General features: G+C 40.4%; 1 protein-coding gene across 3 annotated transcripts; it reads right to left on the minus strand.

Annotated features, from left to right (window-relative positions):
* Positions 1–324: 324 nt before the first annotated feature.
* Positions 325–26698, minus strand: EXOSC7 (exosome component 7). 3 transcript variants are annotated; one of them, XR_015222261.1, is made up of 9 exons: positions 26620–26698; positions 25503–25604; positions 24707–24801; positions 16918–17083; positions 12884–12954; positions 7806–7929; positions 6707–6862; positions 5455–5579; positions 3593–3623 (listed from the first exon to the last, which is right to left on the minus strand). XR_015222261.1 is itself a non-coding variant. In XM_086614786.1 (8 exons), exons 1-8 carry the CDS (start codon positions 26674–26676, stop codon positions 3519–3521), a joined length of 876 nt encoding a protein of 291 aa, XP_086470912.1. In that variant the 5' UTR covers positions 26677–26698; the 3' UTR covers positions 325–3518. The 3 variants fall into 3 exon arrangements, 2 of the variants coding, with proteins under 2 accessions (XP_086470912.1, XP_086470913.1); XM_086614786.1 differs by lacking the exon at positions 5455–5579 and having other exon boundaries at positions 325–3623; XM_086614787.1 differs by having other exon boundaries at positions 3583–5579.
* Positions 26699–27187: the final 489 nt, after the last annotated feature.

The following is a 27187-nucleotide window of genomic DNA, read 5'->3' on the forward strand; positions in this document are numbered from 1 at the left end:
ATGGCACCCGTTGAAATTTAAAAGAAAAGTTAGAGGCAGTCCTAGCAGAAGGCGGTAAATCCCAATTAATTCCTATTTACAGAGAAAATGCAGAAACTCCATGAGATATTATCTACATCAAATCAAGGTGCTGAGTCCCTCAAAAAGAGATGTGCATACTCCAGTCTCCTGGAACCCACGAGTGCGCTCTAACTCCCACTAACCTGTCTTTACGACAGGCTGTGCTGAAGCAAGTTTTATAAAGCCCAACTGTGGGTGGCATAGCCCCTCAGCCCCCACCCCCAGGGCAAAGCGAGCTGCCCTCTCCTCCCCAAACCACACAATTGCAATGTTGAACCATTACTGTAGTTGCAAAACGTTGGCTGATGGGATTCCTGGGCTTGGTAAATCGGCTGTGCATCACCCTGAGCGTAAACACAGATCTGGAGGAACACAAGAAGCAAATCAGCCAGGTCCACTGACCTACAGCCTTGCGCTCTCCTGCTTCAAGGTGAATGTCCCTGTCAAAGAGACCTTTAGGCTGGGATACATGGAGGGGAGTGGGGCAGGAAGGTAAATTGCCACTGTGTGTCTTTTAGGCAACACAAGTAGAAACCTAGCAGGAGTTGCCAGACTCCTCATCTTTAGTACACAGCTTTCAGCCTCTCGACACTCCCAGCAGAAGCAATTAATTTCTGGGACAAACAGAGAGCTATCCTGCTCCGCAGATGTTTCCTCTTAGTTCTACTGGACTGGAGTCAATGAAAACGTGGCAGTATCTGCACAGCAACACATGGAACTTTCCACCAGCCCAGATGGGAACAGGAGCAGTCCTAGTCGAAACCTCTATTAAAAATCTGTTACTTTTGTTTGGGATGGAAGGGAGGGGTTAAAAAGAGCTAAGAAAACAGAAATGGGCAGCATAGCCCTTAGCATGCCTGAGAACCACAGCCTCAAAGATTTCTTGGCAGATGATGTATCAACTGAGAGAGCTGTAGGCCCTTTTACCCGTCAGAGCTTTGTTTATCCATTTGGGATATGAGTTGGTAGCAGCAAACCTCCAGGGACAGCTGAGACCAACTAGCAGCTGTGTAATACTTTTGGCCAGGCTCATTATTTATATCTCAGGAGTAGAAGCAGCCCCAGTCTGAACCGGGGCCACACTCCACCCTGTTGCTTTTCAATGCCAACAGATGGGAGGCAGCGGGTGTGGATGGAATAGGACCCCTTGAAGACTCACAATTTGTTCTGTGCCTGCTTACACAGCTACAGAAGCCCTGGGGGAAGGACATGCATGATTAGAGGAGGCACTGCAGATGCTTGCACCATGTTGATTTATACTTATGCTCAGGAAGTGCTTGGTACCCAGTACTTTGTGACAGGGTAGCCATTTTTGTATATACAGCTGCTCCACAGGTTTCCCTGTGCTAGAAGCAGACTCAGATGCTCAGGTAGCAAGAGTTTGTTCTTTAGCTGCCTTGAGCACATAGCCTGGATCTCAGACAGGTTAAATATTTGCAATCCTTTGTAAGAAGTGGAGAGGGAACATAAATGTATTCACCTCCACAGAGATGTCAGTTAACATACTTGAAACACAGTGAGGTTTCTTTTTCCTTCCCCCTCTGGCCCTCCCTCAGTTCTCATAACAATCAATTTAAAATTGAAAGGATCTGGACAGGAGACAAGAAACATCTTAAATGATGTAACTTGCAAAACGCTTGGAGATCCTTCAGCTGGAAGGCTATGTAGAAATACGCTGTTATTACCATGTTACAAAAATCACCCTGGAAGTAACTCTAGGCAGCCTTTTGGTATCCAACCACAAATCTGTAATAAAACAGGCAACAGCTATTCAGAGGATGGCTGTGGTTTAAGACTTGCAATCCTCATTTAGATTAACCATTTTCAGAAACATTAAACAATACACGACCAAACAAAACTGTCCGTGGTAAGTCTAAGGTACTGTAAATAGTTTTTCTCCCTTCGGTTTTCTTTCTTTCAACATTCTTACAAGCTGCTTTGGTGACAAGGACTGGATCACAGCTACTGTAAAGCTGATGTCAGGTCAGTCTTCACTTCACATAGAATAACTCTACTGGGATGATTAAAGATGATACAGATAATCATTGTCACTTCTTGCCTGTATTACTACATAGCACTATCATAACCTACCTAAACTATGACTTAAGATACTGAAAAAAATTCCACCTCTTCCAAACAGACATCTTAGGCAAATTCTGTAGGACAATTTATTTTTTATTTTTAACTTGCCTGCTCATTATAGTAGTGGCTACACATATCTGAAATATACAGTAGTACTCCAGGCACCTTAAATAATTATGCAAGTGAGCTCTAGGAAAAGGGCTGTGGGGACCTTAAGTACACCATATATTTTAATGTGATCATGATTATTAATTTGAGCTGTAATATGTTTTGTTCTATATCTACAGCTTTCCTTCAGCAAAAACCTTCCCCTTCTCCCCACCAAACACATTCCAGACAAAAGAACGTTTTTAATCGATATTAGGAAATGAAAACAGGAAATTCAGAAAACACTGCTTGAGTAAGAGCCAAATGATTCCTAGATTATTGTAGTAACTTTTGCCATAATGTTTGCTGAAAATGATCCTTCTAACACTTGCAGCTGAAACATTAACTTCTTGAAAAATTAACTTTTTCCTTCGACTTCTTCCATCTGTTGTCTCTTCCTGTCCTGCCCAATAAACAGCTGTTATCCTTTGCTGGGCGAGCCAATTGATGTAGGGAGGGAACGCACTGTTTTGAAGACCTGATGATACATCCTGATTCCATACCTTATCTGCCATCTTCTGTCTGTCCTTGTAAAGGATCATTACTGACAGCCACTATGCTTCTCCATCTGAATTACCAAACTCCTAAAAAAATAACTAATTTTCCCTTCTGCCTTAGCCATGTCCCTTCTCCTTAGCCGCCACGAGAGGCTTTGGCTAGGTGGCAGAGCTCTAGTAAGCAAAGAAATCTTGGTTTAAAATATGAATTAGAAACTTTGGACCATGTTGTATTTATAGTAAAATCTAATATTTTATTCAAAGAAAAGTAACATAATTTGAAGGAAGACCTCCACAAAGTGCTGTTCTCATCTGGCTGGTGAACAAAACCAAAAAAATTTCAAGAGGCCCAAAACCTGGCTTGTGCTGTACTACGGACACCCCCATATACGCTCTAGAACACAGCGGCTGGACTGCAGAAGAGGAACTCAGGCAAACAGAATTAAGTGGAACCTACACCAGTCACTCTTGAAAACAGACTCAAACACTTCCCAGGCAACTGCATCAATTGCTGCTGATGTGCTTCCTAGGTGCGGACAGTTACCCATATGGAAAGCATCTCGAATTTGCTTATTTGCATTTAACTGTAGCTTTCTTTATGCTTAGTAACATTTTAATAGCCTCTTAGCCAGAAGGATAAAGGAACCGGAAGAAAAAAATATCCTTTTTCTATATACAAACTGACAAGATTGCACAAACAATTAAAAACAGTTCTGAACATTTAATAAAAACTCATCCTAGAAATCCAACTTTCTGCCGTGAGGTCCCCAAACTCTCTTCTTCATCCAAAGTCTTCTGAAGGGCTATGTGCAATGACTTTCCTACTCTTTTTCCAGTCTGCAATGCAAAGAAAACAAAATAAATCTGAGACATATGCTTATGTCTCAGGAAGATAACTCTCACGGAACACTTCCTTTTGACAAATATTTTCACTCTAATGATTAATATACACCAGCTGGTATAAGAAAAACATACTTTTAATTAAGAAAAATAAAAGTGGTGGAAGTTGCATTTTAATTAAGTTTTGGAAAAATGTACACATAAAGGCAGTGCTCCCATTCATCAGAGAAGTACTCCATGATCATTAACACCAGATCTGTGCACTGCTGGATCACCCAGCAATACAAATTAAATTCACATCAGGCATAAGCACACATCCAAATTAGCCAGCACACGCAATATGAGGCCATATGCTAGCTGCCAGGGGACAAGAGATACCTGACCAGCAAAGCAGCCTACTAATACAACCTTCAGTAAACTCTTCCGAACATGCTCAGAATCAGCAGACTGAATTTAGACCAGCTCAACACCCTGTCATGTGGCCACAGAAGCCCAAAATGCACACTGGCTGCACCAACCAATCAGTCTGTGGGCAGATTCTTCATTATGATGTGCAATTCTGCACTGTCCAAGGACCTTAAAGGAGTTAACAGAAGGTTTTCTTTACAGAAATAAACTCCAACAGAGGAAAACCACCAGGATTAGCTCTGAAACCAGCCTCTGCTCTTCCCACATGCACAATTGTACTATGGAAGCTGCAGGACAGGGAAATAGTGGGCAATGCTGAAATAAAGATCTTAAGGTAGCGGTGCCTGTTAGAACTTTGCCAGGGTTTCTCTAACTGACCTGAAATACTGGCTCCATACAGAGACATAGAGAGCCTACCTGTCCTTAATGAGCCAAAGACAGATTATATTAAACCAAATTTATTAGCTCCCGATCTATGCAACGAAGCCTGTGTCTGCCATACAGCTGACCACAAAGCTCTTTTTCACGTGTTGATGACAATTGCCAACACTGTGGGTGCACAAACCTTAAAATGAGGTACATTTCTAATCGAAGAACCGGGTGACAGAACATGGCTCATAGTACGAAAGGAAATTGGGGAAGAACTTTGATGCAGCAAGGCAGCTGTCAATCCTAGACAGTATGAGTCATGCTAAAAAAAGGGAGGCACACATAGGAATTTTTTACAGCTCTGTTCTGGGACAAAGATCACAGCAGCAATCTGGAGTCCTGAGGGGTGATACACTTTGCGCATTCTTCTCCTCAAACGTAGGACATCATCATTCACATCAGGTCAAAGTAAATAGGAACTATACAGAGCTTTGGCACTGACAGAACACGCAACCCTGTTGCCATCTTATTCCTGCTTGCCTCTCTTATAGATCAGATCATAAACTTAGAAAAAAAGCCTAACGTTGCCAGCTTCCCAAAACCTTTCCAAGAAGCTGCCTTCCTAAGAGATACGTCCTAGGATCATCTGTTCCCTACCAGGCAGGGAAAGCTGAACACTCTCTGACCTGCAGCCAAATCATTAGGCAATGGAGGCATCAAGCAAGGGTTATGCAGCTCCTCCACTGGACATTCCCAGGCCTTTTGTTTTTCTCGGTATCCTAGTCAGGCTGCTGAGTTTGAGGCAGGTCCAAACAGATAATCTCTAACCTCCCAGAAAACATCTTGGTTTCTTCTCATCAGCTTTATCCCTCACTCTTTCAAACTGCTCACCACCCAGGAGGGAAGACTTCTTCCACAGCAAGTGAGAGACAGCACAGCTCACTGGGTCATCAGCTGAAGCTTTTAACTCCTTGCACCAACAAGTAGGGACAAGTTCACTAAAGCTCTTAAGCCCAGTAGGACAGTTTGAAGATTTCCCATGCTTACCTACCATATGCATCACTGATCAGCGTTTAGATGAACATTATATAATCCCAAGGATAGACTTTGGGGCTAGGCTATACAATGGAACTGCAGAAGTTCATTTCCTATTTAGCGCTCAATGTAGAGTGAAATCTGTGATCAAAATAGAGGCTCCAATCAAAGCTTTCCGCAGATAATTTGCATGTGGGCCAGTTTCTGCCACAAACCTGCATCTATCTTAAGGATCCATCGCTTTGTAGCAGCCCTACACTCAAAATCTCAAGTCTTCTATGACATTTAGTTAGAATTGGACTCAAAATCCATCAAGGAAGACACATCAGACATCCATGGGAAGTTTGGTTTCTTTAGGATCTTTAGGATGCCAAGTTAGAGATAACCTCCCTCTGCATATCTGTGCAGATGATAAGGTGGATAAGTGACCTGTCTGGATGCAAATAAAAAGCTCACCAGTACTACCAAGATTAGCACTCTGGATGCACATGGTGAAACAGTGAAGTGCCACATACACTCAGCATGTAATTTCCACTTGAGACCAGCTGTTTTCAAACTTGGCCCCAAGTTCTGCATTCCTCACTACAGCCATGCTGAAATTAGTTCTGGATCTCTAGGAAACAGAGCCAGTTTGGCCAGCTCAAGGCCAAACCCAGGCATAGAGTTTTTACTGGGAGACAGTTTTAAGAAAAGCTTGAAGAAAGGTTTAAAATTGAATTCTTATGTGGATGTGAACAACATCCAGATACTAGTGTTTTCACGGAGCAGGGGCAGATCAGAAATCAAATAAAGGAGCAAAAAAAAACTATAGTAAAATGAAAACAGTAACCTTACCACAAACAGAATGAGTTGCACTAGAAGAGAACACTGTGCACTGGCAATTCGAAGTACCATATCTACTTCTATAGGGACTTTACCATGTTAGAAGTATTGCTCTTTCAGTCTTTAATTCAGAAATAATGAGAAAGGGAACAGGTTCTCTAAAAAGACTCTCAAAGTTGATCAACTTAAGCTTTACAGTCTTACTGCTGTGAGGTACTTGACTGAAACAACTGTAAGCACCATACATTTCAGGCATCTAAACATTTTAGGTAACTTCCATGCATATTAAACTGTTTCAAATGAACTGTCTGTAATCTTCAGCAAGTCCCTTGTGCACCTAATAAAAGCACCAGGATCTCTGTTCTTTACTGTAGCTTTTCATATACTCAAATTCCAGTTCATCAGTATCATTCAGTATGATCAGTTAACTGCTCACAACTCCTTACCTCCATCATTTCAAAAATACTCTCAGGATCAAGGCTACCTTTCCCCATTTTCTTCATAGAAGTGAGGGCACCTTTACTGGTCACAGAAATAAGCAGGCTGGCCAAAGAACAGGCTTCTTCCTCAAGGGTAGCATCCACCACATGCCTGTATCCAATCTGTAAGTCAGGGACAAAACAACATATTAGTTTACAGTTGTCTAAGCTCTTTATTAAGAAGTTAAATTGTGAGTAGTAGGTCTGTTGGCTATCTACAGCCTCCTATCCTAACATCGCCTGACTGCACAGTACTTAAACAGCCTCTGACTCCAAATTATGTGTACATACATAACAGAGATGAGATAAGCACGTCACTATTTCACACAGTTTTCCTCTCTAACCATCCTTTTATCTATATGAAACTCCAGATTCCCCTCTCCCCTCAACACCAAGCATGGACTTTCCTCCCTGATAGGTGAAAATTACACATCCCAGGACTCAGGTGAGCCCCCACTTCAGTGGTGGCTTTTCTACTATTTATGAAACTTGCTTAAAAGATATGTCAGAGAAAATTCCAGGTAACTAAGCAAATCACTAACTCTTGCATTGGAAAATGCAGCATCCAGCAAATCAACTGCATTAGTTGTGGGCTATATATGGAAAAAGAAAAGGAAAGCAAAAATCTGTTGAAAGGAAAGGACAGTATTGCATGCACCCATGAAAACAGTTCTATCCCCAGCAACAAATGCTCATTGTGTAACTCCAGGCAGATCACACAACCTCTGTGCCTTCCAACAATACCCATTTGTTTTAACATACTGAAGTATCTGCTGCTCTGGTTGTTGAGCGAGGAGTAGATGAAAAATAATATCTCTTCTACATGCAAGAAGATGCATTTTAAGAATGCATCAAATGCAAACCTGCGAGTCAGAGGTGGAAAAAAACCCCTTAATTTGGTAAAAGTTTTTCTTAATTAGGAGACCTGGAATCAATCAATATATACATAGTGGACACTGACCATTTCTGTAAAACAAGTTTTATCTTTAGGGAAAAAGTAAACGGCAGGTGAACTTAATAGAAACTGAAATTTCTAGGTAGAAGGTCAGAAATTTGTCAGGCTTACTTTGCTTAGTGTGACGATGCAGGGCACATCATCCACGCTAAGTCGAATACAATCATAAGGGTCATTGGACAGCTCAATCTCTTTAGAGCCTTCTTTATCCTCCAGAACATGCACTTTGGGTATTCTGTGGAAACAAAACGTGCAAAATCATTGCCAGAACAGATAACACATACAGGTGTCATACAGTCTCAGCTCCAGGAAGTGCCCTTTCCTCTAAATGAGGCTAAATGTTAAGAAAAAAATCAAGAACGTTATCAAAGTATTAACAACTCACTGACTGACACTAGGAAGAAAGCATCCTGAATTTCTTCCCACTTACAATAAGGTAATCATATTTACATCATTCAAACCACTAGAATTTGTTTTTTTTTTTACACTGATATATGGGGAGAGATTCTTTGAGAATTTGCACCATGCGATTTTGAACAATTCTTTGTATGTCTGCCTGGAATTACAGGAAAGACATTACCAAGACTGACTGCTTTTGTACCGTAGTTCCCCAACCTTGTAGACAACAGTAAAATTGTCAGAATTACAGCAATTGCATTGCTTGGCAAAGCTGTGACATCAGTAGCAAATACAAGTAGTAAAGCTGTTCAGGAAAGAATGACACTAACTAAGGACAGTTGGGTTAAAGGGAAAAGACGACATTAGCAAAATCCTTCCTCTTTCGCAAGACGGGAAGATTGGCAAAATGTTCTCATTCATTAAGAAACCGAGAAGACTCTACTGTTCTAAGGACAGATCTACAAAAGCAACGACCAGGGATAAAACCCAAGCAGAAATCCAAGAAATGCTTTCTTCTCACTTGTGAGTGACAAGCGCTCTCTCAGATGAGCTAGACAGGTTCCTTATCAGTGATATGCATATTGTATTTGTTACAGCCATTTAATGGGAGCTTTACAAGACGATTTAATGCAGCTTTCTTAGCACAATTAATAAAGTAATTTAAAACAATTTAGTAGAAGATGGTATCTCAAGAAGCCAAGAACCTCAGTGTCTTATATAGCCTCATTCATCCAGCTGCCCACTAGGACGCAGTACTGACTGAGAGACTTTGCTTTACTGGCCAGTAAAACCCACACACAGCTCAACCATACTGCTCTCACTTTTACACATGAAAACATAAAATATTTCAAGACGTCCCTAGAAAGCTAACTTCACTAACCACGTGGAATGTAACCACAATCTGTTTTTATATCGGTACTTTTACAGTAGCATTGTGTTTTATAACTAGACTCTGGAGGTTACATTCTTTTACATGTTCTGTACGAAATCTCTTTTCAAAGAGGAGGAGATAGGGACTGATTTAGTGAACTTTTCCCCCACCTACGCAAAGTGATTTTTGTTGTTCCCTGGAAGAGTATTTTAGTTACTCGTGGCTAAGGGACCTAGAGGTACTTCACAACAGCTAACCCTGGCTTTAGTGAGAACAAATTCCCTACAAGAACATCAGCATGAGCCAAGCTAAAACTAAAACTTTGAGTAAGCAGAACGACTGTGATGTGTACTTTTTCCTGAAGTTAAACTCAAAACGCTTTGCAAAGTTACGTAACAACTCACTGGAAATGCATCAAAGCCTATTTTGAGATTTAAAACATTCCATTAAATTTGATGGAACAAAGTCACAACCCTCAAGCTACACAGGACAAGGGACAACACCGGACAACAGCCTAGTCAAGAATTGTATGTGCCAGAGCACAAGGAAGATTTCAAGAAAATCCGTGAGATTAAGCAATTTTAACTCCATCCTAAAATAGCTATGAAATCAGAGCAATGTTTGGTCTGCAAGAAAAAGTTGTCAGAATTAATATCTGAAAAATGCCTGTAAGGAGCTGTTTTGGTCAAGAATAGATGAGAGAGGTATAAATTAGAACTGCTGAAGAGGCAAAAAGCATAAGAACAAGCAGCATAGTTGCATAAAAAGGGGGTATATACACACAAAAACTAGGCAAAGAGAGTGTAACACAAAGTACTTCTAAAAAACTGAATATTTCCTCCCCCAGCTTGTGAAGATTTATCTTGAGAACTGGCTGTACGTGTCTAATTTGCAATTTTTATTTTTCTGTTTTGATTCCTGCAACTAATCAGGGCAGAAATCTGTGCAGCAGGACTTAGTCACGTGACGAACAATGCTCTTTTCTGTATGCTGCAGACCCAGATTTCACAAGTGCAAAACCAGTCCTACCCTTGCAAGCAAGCATCAGTTCTGCCTCTGCCATGCTGCCCAGCAAAAAACCACAACATCTGCAAGGCTATTTTGTTATAAACTCTGTAGCTTTTGTAACTTGCCTAGTTTCTGTTGCCTGGGTTGCAAACAGGCACATTCCACAGGATCAAGTTTAATGCTAAGTCCTGATGCAGTAGCTACTTGCACATTTTACAATACCTACTTTGACCATGGATAAATCCAGCCTTAAGCACCCTGGAGACACAGATAAGAGGAAAGTTCGCTATCTGCTATCTTTTGCACATGATCTTGACAGAGTTTTTAGAACATAATGAACAATACAAAATTCCAAGGAGTAAATGTTCCCCCTAAACCAGTCATACTGTCATTGTTCTGTGCCTGAAGGGGATACGATGAGTCAGGTCAGACATTCAAAGGATTTGAATCCCGTAACTCTTGCACAAAATTTCTGAAGTTACGATTTTGCATCTACTTAGTCATAAAGAAAAATATGTCTGTAGCTATTATAAAAACGGTTAGAGTAAGATTTTAAGGATGAAGCTGAAGTTTTCAAAAGCCTATCTGAACATCTAAAAATTTCTAGCTTCAAAGAAAAAACCAGCAGCTTGAGCTTCCTGCGCTTGCTTCCAAGGTGGACAAAGATCTGAAAACACTTATAACAAAAACCTGGTTGTAAACAGATTATGAAAGGCAAGTAAGACTCAAAGAGGGACACACATGTCAAGCGAAGTTCAGAACACTTAATCTGAAGTGATCTTCAAACTGACATCTTGTCTTGCTGGGACAATACTATTTTATGGAGCGTGGGCAGCTACTCTAAACAACCTTGTGTCAATCCAAAGAAAACTTAGTAGGTACCAAAGGAAAGGGAGAAGAACAGTTAATGAAGACAACAGGTTTTCACTTTGAATTTCACCTCTTGACTTTCTGAGCTCTCACGAGATTAGACATACTAGCATTCCCTGCTCAAACCAAAAGACAGGGTTTTCACAGGCCAAAAATCAGCAGGCTCTGCATTATGTCCTACTGTACCACATTTTGATTTGATAACTGTCTTCCACAAGACTGTGGATGCTTGCCCACAGATTAAAGATTATATGAAAGATCCCGTTTTCAGAAGAATAAAAATAAAGCAGAATAATTAAAACAATTATACTTTCCGTGTTCCCAAACCAACAGATTTCCTTTTATTTATTTAAATAAAAGGAAATTTTTCCTGGGGCCTACAGGAAAGCTGGAGAGGGACTTTTTACAAGGGCGTGTAGTGATAGGACAAAGGGCAATGGATTCAAACTGAAAAAGGGCAGATTTAGATTAGATATAAGGAAGAATTTTTTTACATTGAGGGTGACGAGGCAGTGGAACAGGTTGCCCAGAGAAGTTGTGGATGCCCCATCCCTAGAAGCGTTCAAGGCCAGGTTGGATGAGGCTTTGGGCAACCTGGTCTAGTGGAGGATTTCTCTGCCCATGGCAGGGGGGTTGGAACTAGATGATCTTTAAGGTCCCTTCCAACCCTAACCATTCTATGATTCTATGATTTTAATTACTTTTTATATGATCTTCTCTCTTTAGTCAGAACTAGTATTTTGGTTGAAATAAGAAAAGAGATCTGGTTATCTTGTAAATAAAGTATCTGTCTCGGATCTGCAAAACAAATCACATGGGAACAACTGTTTTAACTCTCTGACTTTCGTAACCTGGCAGCTCACACAAGACACAGGTATTTCTTCCCTTTAGCGTACTGTCAACTCTTTTGTGAGCCAGTACATTTGTGACAGTATTTCTTCATGCTACAAAAACAATCTACTGTTAAGTTACTGTTGAGAACGTGATTAAAATGAGAAATTTCTCAGCAATATATACAAGTTGTAGTCTCAGATGGATTCTCCCTTTATCCCCTTTTATAGTGTTGATGTCCTGATATACTGCCTCTCTTCAAAAGCAGATTTTCTTCTTCTTGCATGTACTTTTCCAGCTCTAGTACTGTGTGCTGACTGCCTGATGAATAAGCCTGAACTATGCCAGTGACTTTAGCAGATCTCTTATTTATAGCTGAAGAACAATTTCAGATCCATTTCTAAAACACTTATGCCTCTAAGAGTCTAACTTTTGCACTTCTTCCAGCTACTTTTGCTACAGAAGTTTTTTTAGCAAAGCCATTCACTAGTTTCCTTCTCAAAGGTGCTACAAAAGTCTGTATTGTCTTTCATCTACAGATAAAGAAGATAAAAGAATCAGAAAAAATATTATTGATTGTTATCATTAAAACACAGAGAGGAGAGCACTTGTATCCTTCATTCTAATAGATTTTGTTTTTCTGTTCTTTGAATTAAAATGCATGGGGCAAAGTTCTTTTAAAGACACAATTTCCCTCTCCCCACAATCTCTCACCACTATCTTTTCCTCTTAATCTTAAAAAGAACTCTAGACTAGCAGCTAATGAGAAAGAACATCAGAAGTGAGAAAACAGGGCTAGTTACAAATCAATAGTTACACTGACAGAGGGCTTCTTATTTAGGAGCATCACATATCGGTAAATACTTCTTATTTTAAACCCACAAGGCATCAACACAAAGGCCTCCAACTACTTGCAACAAAACCATATGGTCGAGACAATTTTTTTCAGGATCTGGCTACAGAACAAAAGTTATATCATGAGCCTGATTGTGCACACACTGCAATATGACACTTAATTCGGTTTCTAATAATCAAGGTCATTAGTTCATATTACTTGCACGCAAATGGACTGCCTTGTATCTGAATGCAAGTCGCCTTGGGTATTTCTTATTTAAATAATTAAGCATTAAAAATACTTTGCTCACAGAGAGTACTTCTCTTTCTCTTCCCATGCCGCTTCCACTCACATGAAATGAGATCTGTGCTTTACCTTGTGTTAAAGAGAGCTGCCTTCACTGCAATAGAGATTGCATCAAAGAGGTTCCCACCACATTCCAATAACTGGGGAGATAAAAAAAAAAAATCTCTTTAAAAGTAAATCAGGCTAGTGCCTTTAAAACAAGCCTTTATTTTACTTAAACCTACTTGAAACCGCACAAAATTAAGAATCAGAACAGGCTTTAAAAAAATAAAGTTGTCTTTAAAGTCTATCTATGAAAATAAACAACAGATAGGAAATTAAGATTTCATCTAACTGTATTACACATGCCAAACATAAGAGTTAACACACTTCATAATAAAATTAATGATAAAATTTAAAAATAGCTGCTGAAATGAAACCATTGCTGTTCTTACTCGTCTTGTGCTAAGGCTCTGAACTAGACTATGACCAGAACACTTTTTATAAACTCACCATATTCATTCTTTAACATCAAACCAAGCCAATCCATTTTCTATACTTTTTCAAAAAGGAGCCTTTTTCAAAGAAGATCAGTAGAACAACACCACTGCACACTATCTAAAAAGGCAGGGCTCCCATAACCGCTAATACCTTCTATAGGCTGACAGACAACACAGAGATGTATTTGGCCACAGTCTAGTGTTAATTCTCTGACCAGCTCCACTCTGAGCTGCCAGTTCTACAAGCACTCACATCCCCAGCAAACACTTGAAACTACTTCAGCAAGAACATATGGACGCTTCTCCATTACATCAATCTATGCTGTATGCTGAGAGCAAAACAAGTTTTGCAACACTGATTGCATTGATTGTTCTTCAAAATCTATTTAAGAACGAGATAAACTCCTGCACTGGGAGCAAATCATAAATCAGATATTCTGGAAAGACAGTTTATTTTTATGAAGACAGACAGAATTGTGTAAAAAGAATGACAAAAGCTTGGGATAGTAAGCTAAATACAAAGGGGATCAAATTATTTCTTTGCAAACAGCTGCTGGATACAGAGAGGTTAACTTGCCACTTTCAGTCATTATTGGATTTTACCAGGTAACACAATAAGCCTCACAATATCTTTGTCATTAAAACACAATAATGGGATGTGCCTGTACTGTCGCTAGTTGCTGTTCTAAAGCCTTATCTGTATTGCAGTGGCGCCTACAGGCTAGGAACACAGCCTGTAACAAGCATGGTACAATTTCTCCAAGAAGAAATGAACACTCTCTTCTCAGCTGAAGCACTGGGCACTTCCTTTTTTTTTTTTTTTTTTTTTTTTTTGTTAAGGACTAAGCAAGTCTGCACAACCATGAGTTGTGGAAAGCAAAGTCTTTCAAAAAGACTGCTTTTAGTTTACTGGTATACAAATTAAAAAGTTATTGAGAGTGGAAAAAAAAGGAAAACATTGTAGACTTTGCCTTATTCAAATAAGTTTTTCTTCTAAACGGACAGGTTTCCAAAGTGGTTTCCCCCCCACCCCCAAACTGTGGGGAAGAGAAAAGATGAGGATATCCTGTGAGGGATGCTCAGTAGTGAATCGCTAAAGTTTCAACAGAACCTAGTGCACCCCCTCAAACACACAATGTACTGTGATTTGGTAGGGAATGAAAAGAGATTGCACACTTTATTCTCCTTGCTCAGCACTGCAGGCTGCTGGGGAAAATCATGTGCAGAATACTATACATGTATCAAAAACACCCTCAAGCTTACTTCTGACATATGTGTCCATATGTCTGCATCTTTGTTGTGAGTATACTTGAAGTTATTTCCTTTCTAATCTGACTGTACACAATTATAGCACCTCCCAAGTTCACTGACCACTAGAAAATGTTTGGGAGATGTTCTTAATCGATAAGCTGCATGACTATGCAAAACATACTGTTTTCTCTTTTGAGGTTGCATATGTCAAAGTTGGTTAACACACAGGAGCTGAATACAGATGCTTTGATCAAAGTGCACATGGCTAAGTTACATAGCAATGGAGTATCTCCAGGTTCATAACAGTCTTTCTGGGTTTTTGTCTTTTGGAATGAGAGACTTGAAAACAAGTACCTTCCACCTGAGCACAAGGTACCAGTGTTTTCAGGCTTTCAACAGATTTAAGGCTTATTTTCCCTCCAACTTAACGATGCAACACAACCACTAATCTGAACGATTTCCAGGAATTCTGAAGGAAAACATCATACAAAGGCCTCTCAATAAGCATTGTTATTATATTTAGAATCTGCCTCCCTCAAATGATGAATAATACGACTTGTAATGCCTTATACTAGCACAAGAGTCATACTTCTACCATGTACTATTAAAACGGAGCTCTACAGGAATGAATCAGCAACAGCAGCTTCAGGAAAACTTGTAGGTATCAAACACCTGCATCAAGTATAATCACATGTGATATACGTCTTCTATTTAGAAGAGGAAATAATACAAATATCTCAACAACGTGAAAATACAGAGGCCTGGGGTGGAAAAAAAAAAAGGGGGAATGGGGAACAGAATAAGAGACAAACGTTAACAGCATCTTGTTCTAATTACACCAGCAGCTCTTCAATGGCTCACACACAAAATCCCTGCAGAATATGACATCAAAATACTCGTAAAGTTTAGAGTCCTAATTACGAATGAACAACGAATTCTTTACTGGCACTGTAAACAAAGCTAAATGTATAATTCATCACATAACATTGGTCTTGACATTCATAATTCTGATACCACCAGTAGCATTAAAAAAACAAGGCTGTTTTATTCTGTAGCTGTGGACAATCAACAAAATTGTCCAGGAAGAATCAAATAATGAGCAGTTATACCTCATACAAAAGCTATACAGAACTACTTCTGCAGCAATCAGCTTTATGAAAGTCTTTGTTTATGCAGTGTTTATGCAATGTGAAGCAGTACATTGCCTAAATAAGCACAACATTTAATATTCTGTACCTCTGCTTGTAATTACTTAGTAACTAAAGGCCCCAGCGTGATTTCTCAGAACTAACACTTCATTCTCTATTAACCTATGCCAAGCTCCAATAAGCTGGTGACTAGGACTGTTAAAGCACTCAGCAGTGGTACATGTTGGATCATTCTGTATGCAGACTAAGTCACAGTATGTACCATATCTACTATAATTAGGCTCATGCTAGTGCTTTTTAAACACCTAATGGACTAATTTTCACATTTATTTAGGTCTTAGTCTGAATGTTCCTGTTTTGCTTAACAAAACCTTACAAGGTTTTCTTGTATTTATTTTTTTTGGCAATATAGTTTAACAGTTTGCAAATCATTTCATAGACATTAATGGATTCCTGCGAGTAGGATTCCTCAATATATTTTCAGTTACAAATTTGACGAACACAAACTCAACTTTAGATCAGTAAGAATTGGAAATAATGCCCAGAAGAGTCTGACTTGCATAATTCTATTAAATTCCCATGACAGAGTGCTCTAAATACAACATAGTTTGGAAATAGAGCTGCTGCGTGCGTAAGATTTATATGCATAAAATTCGGTTTCCATTTTTTAATGGGAACAAACATTCAGTTTCTCATCTACATCCAATACAGGTATACAACTTTCATCAAAAAGTGCCTAGGCCAAACGGAATTTTTGCCAGAAAAGTTTCTATTTTACTTTCTGAATTAGTACTGCTAATAGCACAAAGAGGAACACAGGATGGGTAGTTGTGTTAGGACTAACATGCCCCCATGCTAACTTACATTTATGAGAATGATATACTTGCTGTTAAATCTATCTTGGAAAAAAGCTTGCCTTCTTTAGTGGCAATTTCCTTGTCAGTATAAGGTCACTGATTTTTATCTGAGACAGATTTGGAGTATGCAGTATTTTATTAGCTCTCCAGCAGAGCACAGGCATCAAGACGACTAGAAAAAGAGCAAGCTGGAAGTAGTGATTAACTATTATAGGTAGATATTTTCACAAGAAAATGGCCGTCCATGCTGTGAAGCACTATATCACATTATGAGAAGCTTTTTTCATATGAAAATACACATGGTTACGCAAAGACAGTCAGCACCTTGAAAAACCTCCTTGAATCTTAGTTTTCATTTCCTTACTTACCAATATATCAACATAGAGAACCCAGCAGTGCTCTCTGGGATTAATACAAAGTGATTTCAAGTCTACACTGCTCTCGCTGCTAAATACTCTGTAGAGTGTATTCGCTATCTCCATGCCAAGTTCTTCTCCTCCCCGGCCTTCAAATTCAGGAGTAGCATTTGCAGAACTAAATAAAGAAAGAAAAAACACTTTCACTTCTGAAGCAGCCAATAACCAAAGAACATTTCTTAAATATAAAGGATTAGCAATATCTAAGGATTTATTTGTACAAGAATAGCATCCTATCTGTAAAGAAATTATTTCCATTTTGAATAAGAAAACGTCTTGATGCAGATAACATACCTACATTTTGCTACAAACTCTGACACTAAGTAAATTCCACTGCTGTCTTCAGTTCCCAAATTACAATATTAAAGTTGGTGAATTCTCTCAGGGATTATTTCTTAAGCACTCATCTTCTATCATCTCAACCCTTTCAAAAATAAAAAAGTGAGAGAAATCTGTACTAAGTTCCGAACAGCTAACAAGACAGCCTGTTAGAGTTGAACGTTAAATTAATAAGATAAGAGAGTGGCTAAGAAGAGAAAGATGTGATGATCTGACAAGTAGAATATGGAATTTTTTTTAAAGTGACATGACAATCTGACCTTAATTGGTAATTCCTTTACTGAGCGTACTCTCTGCTACCAAGCCACTTAGAGACAGCAGCTCATTATTTTCAGCAACTGCAGCTTATGGAGAGCAGCAACCCAAGAACATTTTTCCAAAAGAGATCTGACAAAAACGTGTGGTCTTCACTTCCTCAATTCCAAACAGCAAACTTTGTTTATTAGCAGTCATGCAAGAAAGTCCTTAGGTGCTGAGGCCTTGTACACAGCTAAGAACAAAATTCTAACAATAAAAGAAAACAAGCCTAAAAAAACCACCAACTCACAAACAAACCAACCAACCTCCACCTCCGAGTCACGATAAAATAGAGCAGAAATGTCCAGAGATGCATACACAGCAAAATAACAAACAAATATTTCAAACTCAACCTCTGGTTTATAGAGAGGGCAAGAGCATTCTAAGCAGTGGACCCATTGCAGATCTTGTTCTTAAATGAACTAGTCAGACCTCACCCAAATTAATTTCTCATTATAGAACATAAGAAAGGCGGTGGTTCCACGAAGTAGTCTGATATGTGCAAAATCTATAAAAGCAAAGCCTTGCATTCTCCTGGCTGGGCACCTTACAGTGCCAATTTCTCATGTATGTTTTGTGTTTGTAGGATGATACAAACTCTTTGCTCTTGAACAGGAACACCACAGGAATGCAAACATACAGCAGAAAACAAATTCTTGGAATATAACCTCTTCACCTTTAAAAAAAAACAACAACTAAAGAACTACATTATCTAGGTATGATTTAAACCATCAAATGAGCTGTATCAACAAGACTGTAGCGCTGTAAGGGAAATCCTTACCTCACAGTAATTCTCCCAACTTGTTCTTTTGCAGAACTGATGAAAACTCAGCAAACTACTGAATTTTATACAAGTTACTTGCTGCTTCTGTAACCAGACAGCACTATACATGCTTAAAAAAATAAATAAACGCCAATCAAGCACTAATCTATGCTTCCAAACTACACTTGCCACATGAAGAAGCACTACAAGCGTGACATAATATTATTTGCAGTTGTGTTAACATTAGACACCGCTTTTATAAGATACGACCATATCTGAGTATAACTTAATTCTGGAAATATGCTGAGTCAGGCCTTTAGCTTGTACTAAACAAGCACTTATCCATGGAAGCAGCTTTCACACGAGTTAAGTAGATCATTCTATTTAAAGTATGGTTATGCAAGCATTATGATTCCTATCTTAAGTTGATAAGTATACAAACATCAGTCCATATCTCGTTATTATTTCTAAACATGTAGTTTTATCAAACGTTGTAGTTTTTAGTTATAAATGGCCTCTTTGACAGAGAGTTAAGAACATAAGATTCAATTGGAATATTCTTGCAAGTTTCACTGCACCTCAATTCCATTATTATTTTAGCACTTCAATTCCTTGCAATCAAAGTGAAATTAAAAGTAATGTGAGAAGGGTACTATTATAACAACTATATGGTAAATACTGCCACCCAATGCTTACGGACTATTGCAGTAATTTACACTGTGCACAATTTGAAAAAGGGTTGTCTAGCACACTAACGAAAGAAAATGCTAAAAAGCTTGTTTTATGGAGCACAGAAAGAACTCAGTGGTGGGCAAGTGGAGCACAGATTTCCACTCCTGAACAGAGTGTAATTTTAAAGACTTTCAAAACCATTTCAGTGTCACATTGCATAACAATCAAGACTCCCAAAGCACAATGAGGCTCCTACCAGATTCCTGCTTTCTTGCTGTTACCAGTCAAAACCTTTCTGTCACAGTAGCTAAGCACTTCCCATCCAGCCATTTGCTCAGGCCATTAATATACTATAATCTAAAACGTAAGTAACTATAAAAAGAGATAAAACAGTTAATTAAACAAAAGCTTACAGCTATTTTCCTGGTATACAAGGGCTCCATTACGCAGAGGATATTCTTCACTTAAAGCTGTATTTACTTCAAGCAAGCAACATCAGATTTCTATTCTTGCACCAAAAGAAACATACAATCATTTAAAACAAGAAGGCAGATTCACTGTTTTAGAATCAGCAGGAAGTTAATCACCTCACTAACGTTCCTCTCTCCCAGAGAGCAGTCAGAAGACATCACGTTTATGACACACCCAGACTGCCAAGGCAGTCCCAGAAATAAATAGATCTGAATTCCGGTTCAGATGCTGTTCAACTGTGTTAATATGATTACAATAATATTCAAGCTCATGATCCTACAAAGAACTGGGCTAACAAGGGTCTGGATTTAGTCTAGTCAAACTGGTAACTCTACCAATATGGATCTACTGATTCAGGTCTTTGCCTGGACAGGCACTGTCACTGCACTTCACATCCAAAAGGAACATCTGCTTAAACAGTTTGAAACAGTTTTTACTCAAGCATCAGATGGTGCTCCTCTCTGAAACTGAGCTAAATCCACTACAGACAGTCTTTAATAGAGGAAGTACCGTAAAAAATTGTACCGTTTCATTCTTTCAAAATTCATTAGTTTGCCTCTCACCTCTGCAAAGAGCAGTTGCCATGATAACGGGTTTACCGTAGGGGAGCGAGGGGGATGAAAGCTTCCTTTTCCTCGGCCACCATTCAAGTGATACCTTTAGTAATTGCACTGGAATTTGTTTTAAGTTAACATTTTGTCCACAAAACCCAATAGAACAGTATCTGAGGATCACCTAAGAGAATGCTGATGTGGTTGTTCTGCAATACTGTCATCTCTTATGATTTGGAGAACTGCTTTCCTCCTATAATATTTAAGATCATATCTGATCCAGTCTTCCACGCAGGCATCAATGAAACAGGTCCACTCTGACAGCTGGAACAGAAGCATGTCTGCAATTCAACAGACGGCCAGACTTGGACAAATATATTCCTTACTTCCCTAATTCCACAAACAAAATCTGATGTGTTCAAAGAAGTCAGATTTGTCTGCTTTTTTTTATTTATTTCTTACAGTTCAAAAATTATAAATCTTTGCTTCAGTCAAAAAACTAAAACCAAAAAAGCTCTAACAAGTCAGTATTAGAAAAGTCCCAAAACTCAAACATGAGAAAAGCAGACACAGCAGTCTTTCACCATCAATGATCAGGTTTACTGTCTCCTCCAGCGCCAATGGGAAGCAAGGATATCCCATAGGACATGGACTTACTCTACGATAACTAATCTCTAGTATCACAAATCAGTGCCCCAAAAATCATCTCTTCCAGAGACCAGCATTAAAGTCTGTCTCAAAATGGGACTAAAGGTGCTTCTTGGATTTCAGGATAAAGACTCAGAGCGGAATGAAAAGAAACGGAATTTTGGGGCAGAGAACTATATATATGATCCAACAAGTGACTATTTTCAGCAGTACAAGAAACCATGAAAGTTTTGGGAAATAAGCATTTTAAAATAGCTAACACTGCAGTCTGAATTTTTATTATTAGTTTTAACAATGTAAAAGCCAAGTAAAACATACAGAAACTTCATCACGAGATGCAGCATATCAAACTATACTCAGTTACTCCCACCCAGTGGTAGCCTGGAAAAGCATCGGAGTACTGACAGCAATTCACAGGATCACAGAATGGTCTGGGTTGGAAAGGACCTCAAAGATCATCTGGTTCCAACCCCCCTGCCATGGGCAGAGATACCTTCCACTAGATCAGGTTGCCTAAAGCCTCATCCAACCTGGCCTTGAACACTTCCAGGGATGAGGCATTCACAGCTCCTCTGGGCAACCTGTTCCAGTGCCTCACCACCCTCAGAGTGAAGAATTTCTTCCTTAGATCTAATCTAAATCTCCCCTCTTTCAGTTTAAAGCCATTGCCCCTTGTCCTATCACTACATGCCCTCGTAAAAAGTCCCTCTCCAGCTTTCCTGTAGGTCCCCTTTAGGTACTGGAAGGCTGCAATAAGATCACCCCGGAGCCTTCTCTTCTCCAGGCTGAACAGCCCCAACTCCCTCAGCCTGTCTTCATAGGAGAGGTGTTCCAGCCCTTGGATCATCTTCGTGGTCCTCCTCTGGATTCACTCCAGCAGCTCCATATCTTGCGCTGGGGACTCCAAAGTTTAATTTTGGCTCTAGACAGGGTTCTAGCTCACTTGTTGGTTCTGGAGCAGGTTCAAGATCACGTTCTAGCTCGTGTGGTTTGTTGTGGGGTGTTTTTTTGCTAGAGGAGGTTCTAGATCACATTCTAGCTTGCTTGTTGGTTTCTAGATTGGGGTTTGGTTTGGTTCCTGATTGTTATGTAACTAGTTTGGGATTCAATTTGCTTACCGGTTCCTGATGGTTATATACTCAATTTCATGTTCAGGAAGATGGTCTTGAACTTCTAGCTCACTGGTTGGGTCAAGACACTTGTTTTGTTTTGGATTGCAGTCTAGCTCACTACTTGGTTCCAGAGCATGTTCTGGCTCGCTTGTTGGTTCTAGAGCAGGTTCCAGGACACCTGTTTGTTCTAGAGGAGGAGGGGGGGGGGTTCTTTCCTTTTTTTCTTCTTTTGAGAGGAAGGCTCATAGAATGCTGATCCTGCCATCCTTCCATAACTCTCCTAAGTTTGTGGTCATTCTTTTCTCTGGAGACAAAATTGGAAACTGGTTATCACACCAGTGATATGGAAACAGGAAATCAATTTTTATGTATTTGTTTTAGATTCAAAGTGCCAAGGAGCTGAGTCAAGCGGAGCTCACCCAGCCCAGACCTGTACCGCAGCCATGTCCTACAGCAGAGGTAAGGCCCAAGGCAGGTCGTGGGGAAAGCAAAGCAGACACACAGATTTCCTTGGAGGAAGGAAGAGAGGAACTAACCGTCGGCTGGGCAGCACCAGGGTTTCACCTCATCCGATCCACTGCTGCTGCTTCCAAGGTTTATTTGGGAAGGGCCGTATTGGCAGATGTCTCGGGGATTCACAGCAAAGGGTCAAGTGGATGGTGAGAGCCAGTCGTTGGCTTCCCAAAGTCTGCAGTTTCCAGTCCTTCTTCTTTGTCTTATCTTGGCAACATAACCACTCCACTGACCAGATTCTGCTGTTATGCTCTGAGTTTGACGATAGCAAACCAGTAATTTTTCAGAGAGGATGAAGACATCTCATTCGTGCCAAAAAACTAAATCTGGTTCCCCTAAACGATTTTGCATTTTGCTCTTCAGCTTCCACAAGGTGGGGCCTGGGCTGGCTCGTCCGGGCAAGTGGAAGGTGGATTAAGTGGCGATGTCAGGACATTTCTGATAGGAAACATCTTAAAAGTGTATTAATTCTTCTTTTTTTTCTTTCTTCCTTCTTCTTGGTGTTTGGTCTCAATCTTCTGGGAACGGGGAATTGCAGCATGCCTTCTATCTGACAGCAGTAAACCGCTGCGTCTTGTTTGTGCCCATGAAGGCCAAGTGGAACAGCAGCAGCGCCTCCAGTAGCTCTTGCTCGGAGTGCTCCGCTGCCGTGCCCTGGATCCACGCGACCCACTCAGGGACCCCTCCATTTTCCTTTGCAGAGAACAAGCTGCTCCCACTTCACATTCTGTCTTACGGATCTTTCTGGAAGCTAGAGGTCACCTTTCTCTGGCAGCACAAGCACGCAAGAAGTGACTACCCTTCTCTAAAATTTAGGCTTTTGGTCTGTGTTGTCACAGAAAGCAATAGTTACCTCTTTCTAGAAGTGATAAGATCTATCTTGCACAATATTGCTGCACATCTTCCTCCCATCTTCTTATGAGGCAGGGATTAACAGTTAGAAAATATAACCTAACATTAATCTAATGAGTTAAAGTTTTTCTAACACTTATTTACACATGGAAGAAGTGTCACAGAATTGCAACATCCCCACAGACCACTTGTTTTAATAAGGAAATGTCCCTGCTGTCGCTGGACTTTCTTCATACAGAAATCACCAGAACAAAGCAGGTACTATTTGGGATATTTCGTACACGAGTTGTATAAAGTAGTCAAGCTCAGCTTGACCACAGCAGGACCACATTTGAGAAGACCATCTTCCTGTCTGATATTTTTTGAACAGTAATCATAGACAAATCCTTAATTCATAGGTGAGTCCTGCCCTCCACAAACCCTAACTTTCCACAGTTAACTAGTACATTCTGATGTACAGAGGCAGTCTTAGAGAAAGCTGCATAATGTAAGAGAGACACAAATGTTAAGGCAGATATAGCCAGTTAGGTCAGAAAGATTATTGGATATACACTTAGTAGTTCTCATACTTTAGCTTTACTAACAGTATATTGGTTTAATGTCATAGTGGCAACATTTTTTGATTAAAAAACAAAGGTCACATGCAAAACAGCTAACTTAACGGTGCCAAGGCTTTATGAGAGGTTCTCAAAGCATGTTATCTCCTAAAGAACAGTTCTAGGAAGTCTGCAAGATATGAACACTGTAGTTTCAGAGAGCAGACAGTCTGGAATAATGTCAAGGTGTCACTACCCTATTTCAGAGCAAACTGAAAACAAGAGCTCTCAGTTTTCTTCTAGCTTCCTTCACAATTCAAGCACTACGAAGACTGTAAGGATAAGCAATAGTCCATTTGTAGCACAAAGCCAGAAATATGATTAAAAATAAATACCATTTGAGTTAACGAAATACTGATTCACCGATAAATATGATAATTTTCTAATTAACTTTTGCATCCAAAGCTTACAGTGAGGATGGGGTTTTTTTAAACAAACGGTTTTGTACAAAACCCGCTGCAAACTTTTTCCACTGCTTTCAAAAACCAAGTAAGCAAAATCCTTTATGTAACGTACAATCGGTATCGGTCAATTCTTTTCTTCTGGAATACTTATTTTTTAAAGAGTTTTTTTTCTATTCTATCATTACATAAAAGATAATTGACCTTGCAGTCATGAAGTCATGTTAAATGCATGTGCAATTGAACCATTATTCTTTTCCAGCTGCAGTGATGCTATGCAATTTGGGATTTTTTTTTAACCTGATTTCATTCTTTAACTATTATTTTTTTTTACTTATTTTGGGTCTGAAGAACCAGCAGAAAGTTTCTGAACATTCACCACTATTGAAACAGTAGAATAACTTGTTTCTATTACTCAGATCCTCATGGAAGGTTAGTGGAATGAAAGTATAAACTTCAGAAGAAGATCTGATTAGTCATTTATTCCAAATATTAGATCTATTTCCTTCTCTTCTAGTATACTAACCAGTCAACAAAGAATTCCAGGTACCCTTCATCTGGTTTCTCCAACTTTGGTGTCCCCATTTCAGCTTTTACGCCTACCAAGATATCAGTGTGTCCCTGTTAAAACAAAAACATATCACATAACTAGAATTATATTCACAAAACTACTTGTTTAACTTAAATGTCTGCAGTAGACTAACATTTCTACCTTTCAGTTATCTGCATCCATCATTCTATCAGAATGAACTTAAAATCACAATAGTTTATTTCTCAAAAAGGAAAGGCTTTGGAATAATAATGTTAAGCCTAAGAAGTTTCTTCAAATAATTACCATACATACTAGCTTTCTCTAGGTGAAAAAGACACTCTTCATATCCATGTCTTTTTCTATCGTTTTGGTTCTGGAAACAGCTGTATCTGCAGAATCTTTACCACAGTGCACAGTATATTTATCTTCTTCACAATCAACACATGCCAGAATTAGTTTTGCTTCACTCTAAAGGAACAGAATTATTTTTTTCCAGTAATTAGGCACAACAGCAGTTTCATTTTTTCGAGATTAAATGGTAGATTAGTTCAGATCGAAGGCTTTTCAGGTGCTTCACAGTAAATCTATCTCAAGTAGGTTAAGCCAATCTGAATGAATTATATAGCCCGTCACTATTTCCTTGACCCATCGTTTCTGTTTGTGCTATAGATACAAACATTTTATTACACACACAAACCTATCTACAGATAGCCTCAGCTTATCTTAAAACTAGTCACATAAGCCAGAAGTTTCACCAGCAAGGTATACAATCCCTAAGAAATTTACCTACCAGTTTTACTCTTGCAGATCCACTTGTATTTGAGACAACATCTGTTTCTACTTCTGCACATCTGTAGTCTTCACAGCCACGACCATCTACACGAAGGTCCTCCTAAGTATGACAGTCAATATATTGTGCTTAAGGGAATCAGTAATGAAAAGTAGAAAAGAATCTGTGATTTTAAAGTTTCCTTTTTCCATGCCAAACACAACAGTAAAATTAATATAAAAGCAGCAGCTCCTAGTTTCATCACTTTCACTTAAGAGTACAACAGAACCAACTGTACTTTTCCATTCACCTCTTGTATCTAGAGCCTGCAACGAGCTCTTTGCAGACAGACCTGAACTCCTGCACTACTTCCACCCTGTTTCAACAGAAAGCTTCAGACTACAAAAGCACAAAGGTCTTGGCTTTAAAAGGTATTTTACCTAACACAACACGGGTCTTTCCTCGGATGCTCAAGTTCTGTATTATATATGTAACTAGGATCCAGCAGACAAAAACAACCCACCAGCCTTCCAAATGCTTTCATGTTTGTATATCACGCGCCCTCAGATACTATACAGCTGATCCCCACAAAAGTAGCTTTCTTTGCCGTGAAATACAGTTTTTGTACTTTGCAAAGTACCGTCCTTTTGTCTTTGGCATTTCTCCCTACGCATTCTTGACTCTTCCACCTCGGTCCACTCACTGTTCCTTTGCTTGGTGACAGGCTAAAACTCCATGCAACGGCAAAAACTTGAGAAAGTGCTAGGGAAGAGGGGGACGAGGAGGACAAGAACTGAAAAAGCAAACCCATGTCCTGCTCTCAGCCTGCCTTCCGTTCCGATGCTCTGTCCTCGGTGTGCTTGGATGATTGTTACCGCAGAGATATTCCCCTCAGGCACCAAGTAACGGAAAGCTCCCTCCCTCCTTCCCGACCTACCCTGTAACTCGTTCCCGCCCCACACGGGCTCACCGGGAGCAAGCCTGGAGGGGTAGGGAAGGGCCCTGCCCCACGCCCCACAGGTCAACGCTACCGCTGGCCAGGGGCACGGCCGAGCTGGCCCGAACGACTCCCCGCTCCCGCCTCCACGCCGCCCCGGGCTAGCGGCGCCTCCCGCGAGGCGCCCGCTGCCGCCGCTACCTGGACGCCGTGCACGATGTAGAGCTTCTCCGCCTCGCTCAGCACCACGGACGCCATGCCCCCCGCCGCCAGATGCCGCCGCTCTTCCGCTTCCGGCGCCCGCACGCGGCCGCGGCTCCTGGCAACGGCCGCCTCTACGCCGCGGAGAGGGGGCGGGAACGGGGAGGCGCGCGCCGCTCCGGCAGCGCGTGACGCCAGGCGGTGGGCGGGCCCGGTGCTGGGGGCGGAGCCTGCGCCTGCGCGCTACCGCGCTGCCCCGCGCCTGAGGCGGGAAAGCGCTCGCGCAGCCATAGCTGCTGTGCAGCTGAGTGTCCCGCGTCCCGAAAAACGCCCCGTCCAAGAAGCTGATAGACACGGTAAACTACCGGGGCAGCGCCCGCTCTGTGTCCGCCCCGTGCCAAAGGAAAAGCTGATGAAGGAGGCTGCGAAAATACCCGAGTGCCCGGGGAGGGCTCGCATAGTGATGAACCCCGCAAGAAAAATGAAGAAACGCAGAGGATATTTTTTTTACCTCAGAGAAAGGTCCGAGCAGGGTGCAGTGCACGGGGCAAGCTGGTGCAGAAGCAGG

This window comes from Tauraco erythrolophus, chromosome 7 (assembly GCF_009769465.1).
Source record: "Tauraco erythrolophus isolate bTauEry1 chromosome 7, bTauEry1.pri, whole genome shotgun sequence".
NCBI classification, from domain to species: Eukaryota; Metazoa; Chordata; class Aves; order Musophagiformes; family Musophagidae; genus Tauraco; species Tauraco erythrolophus.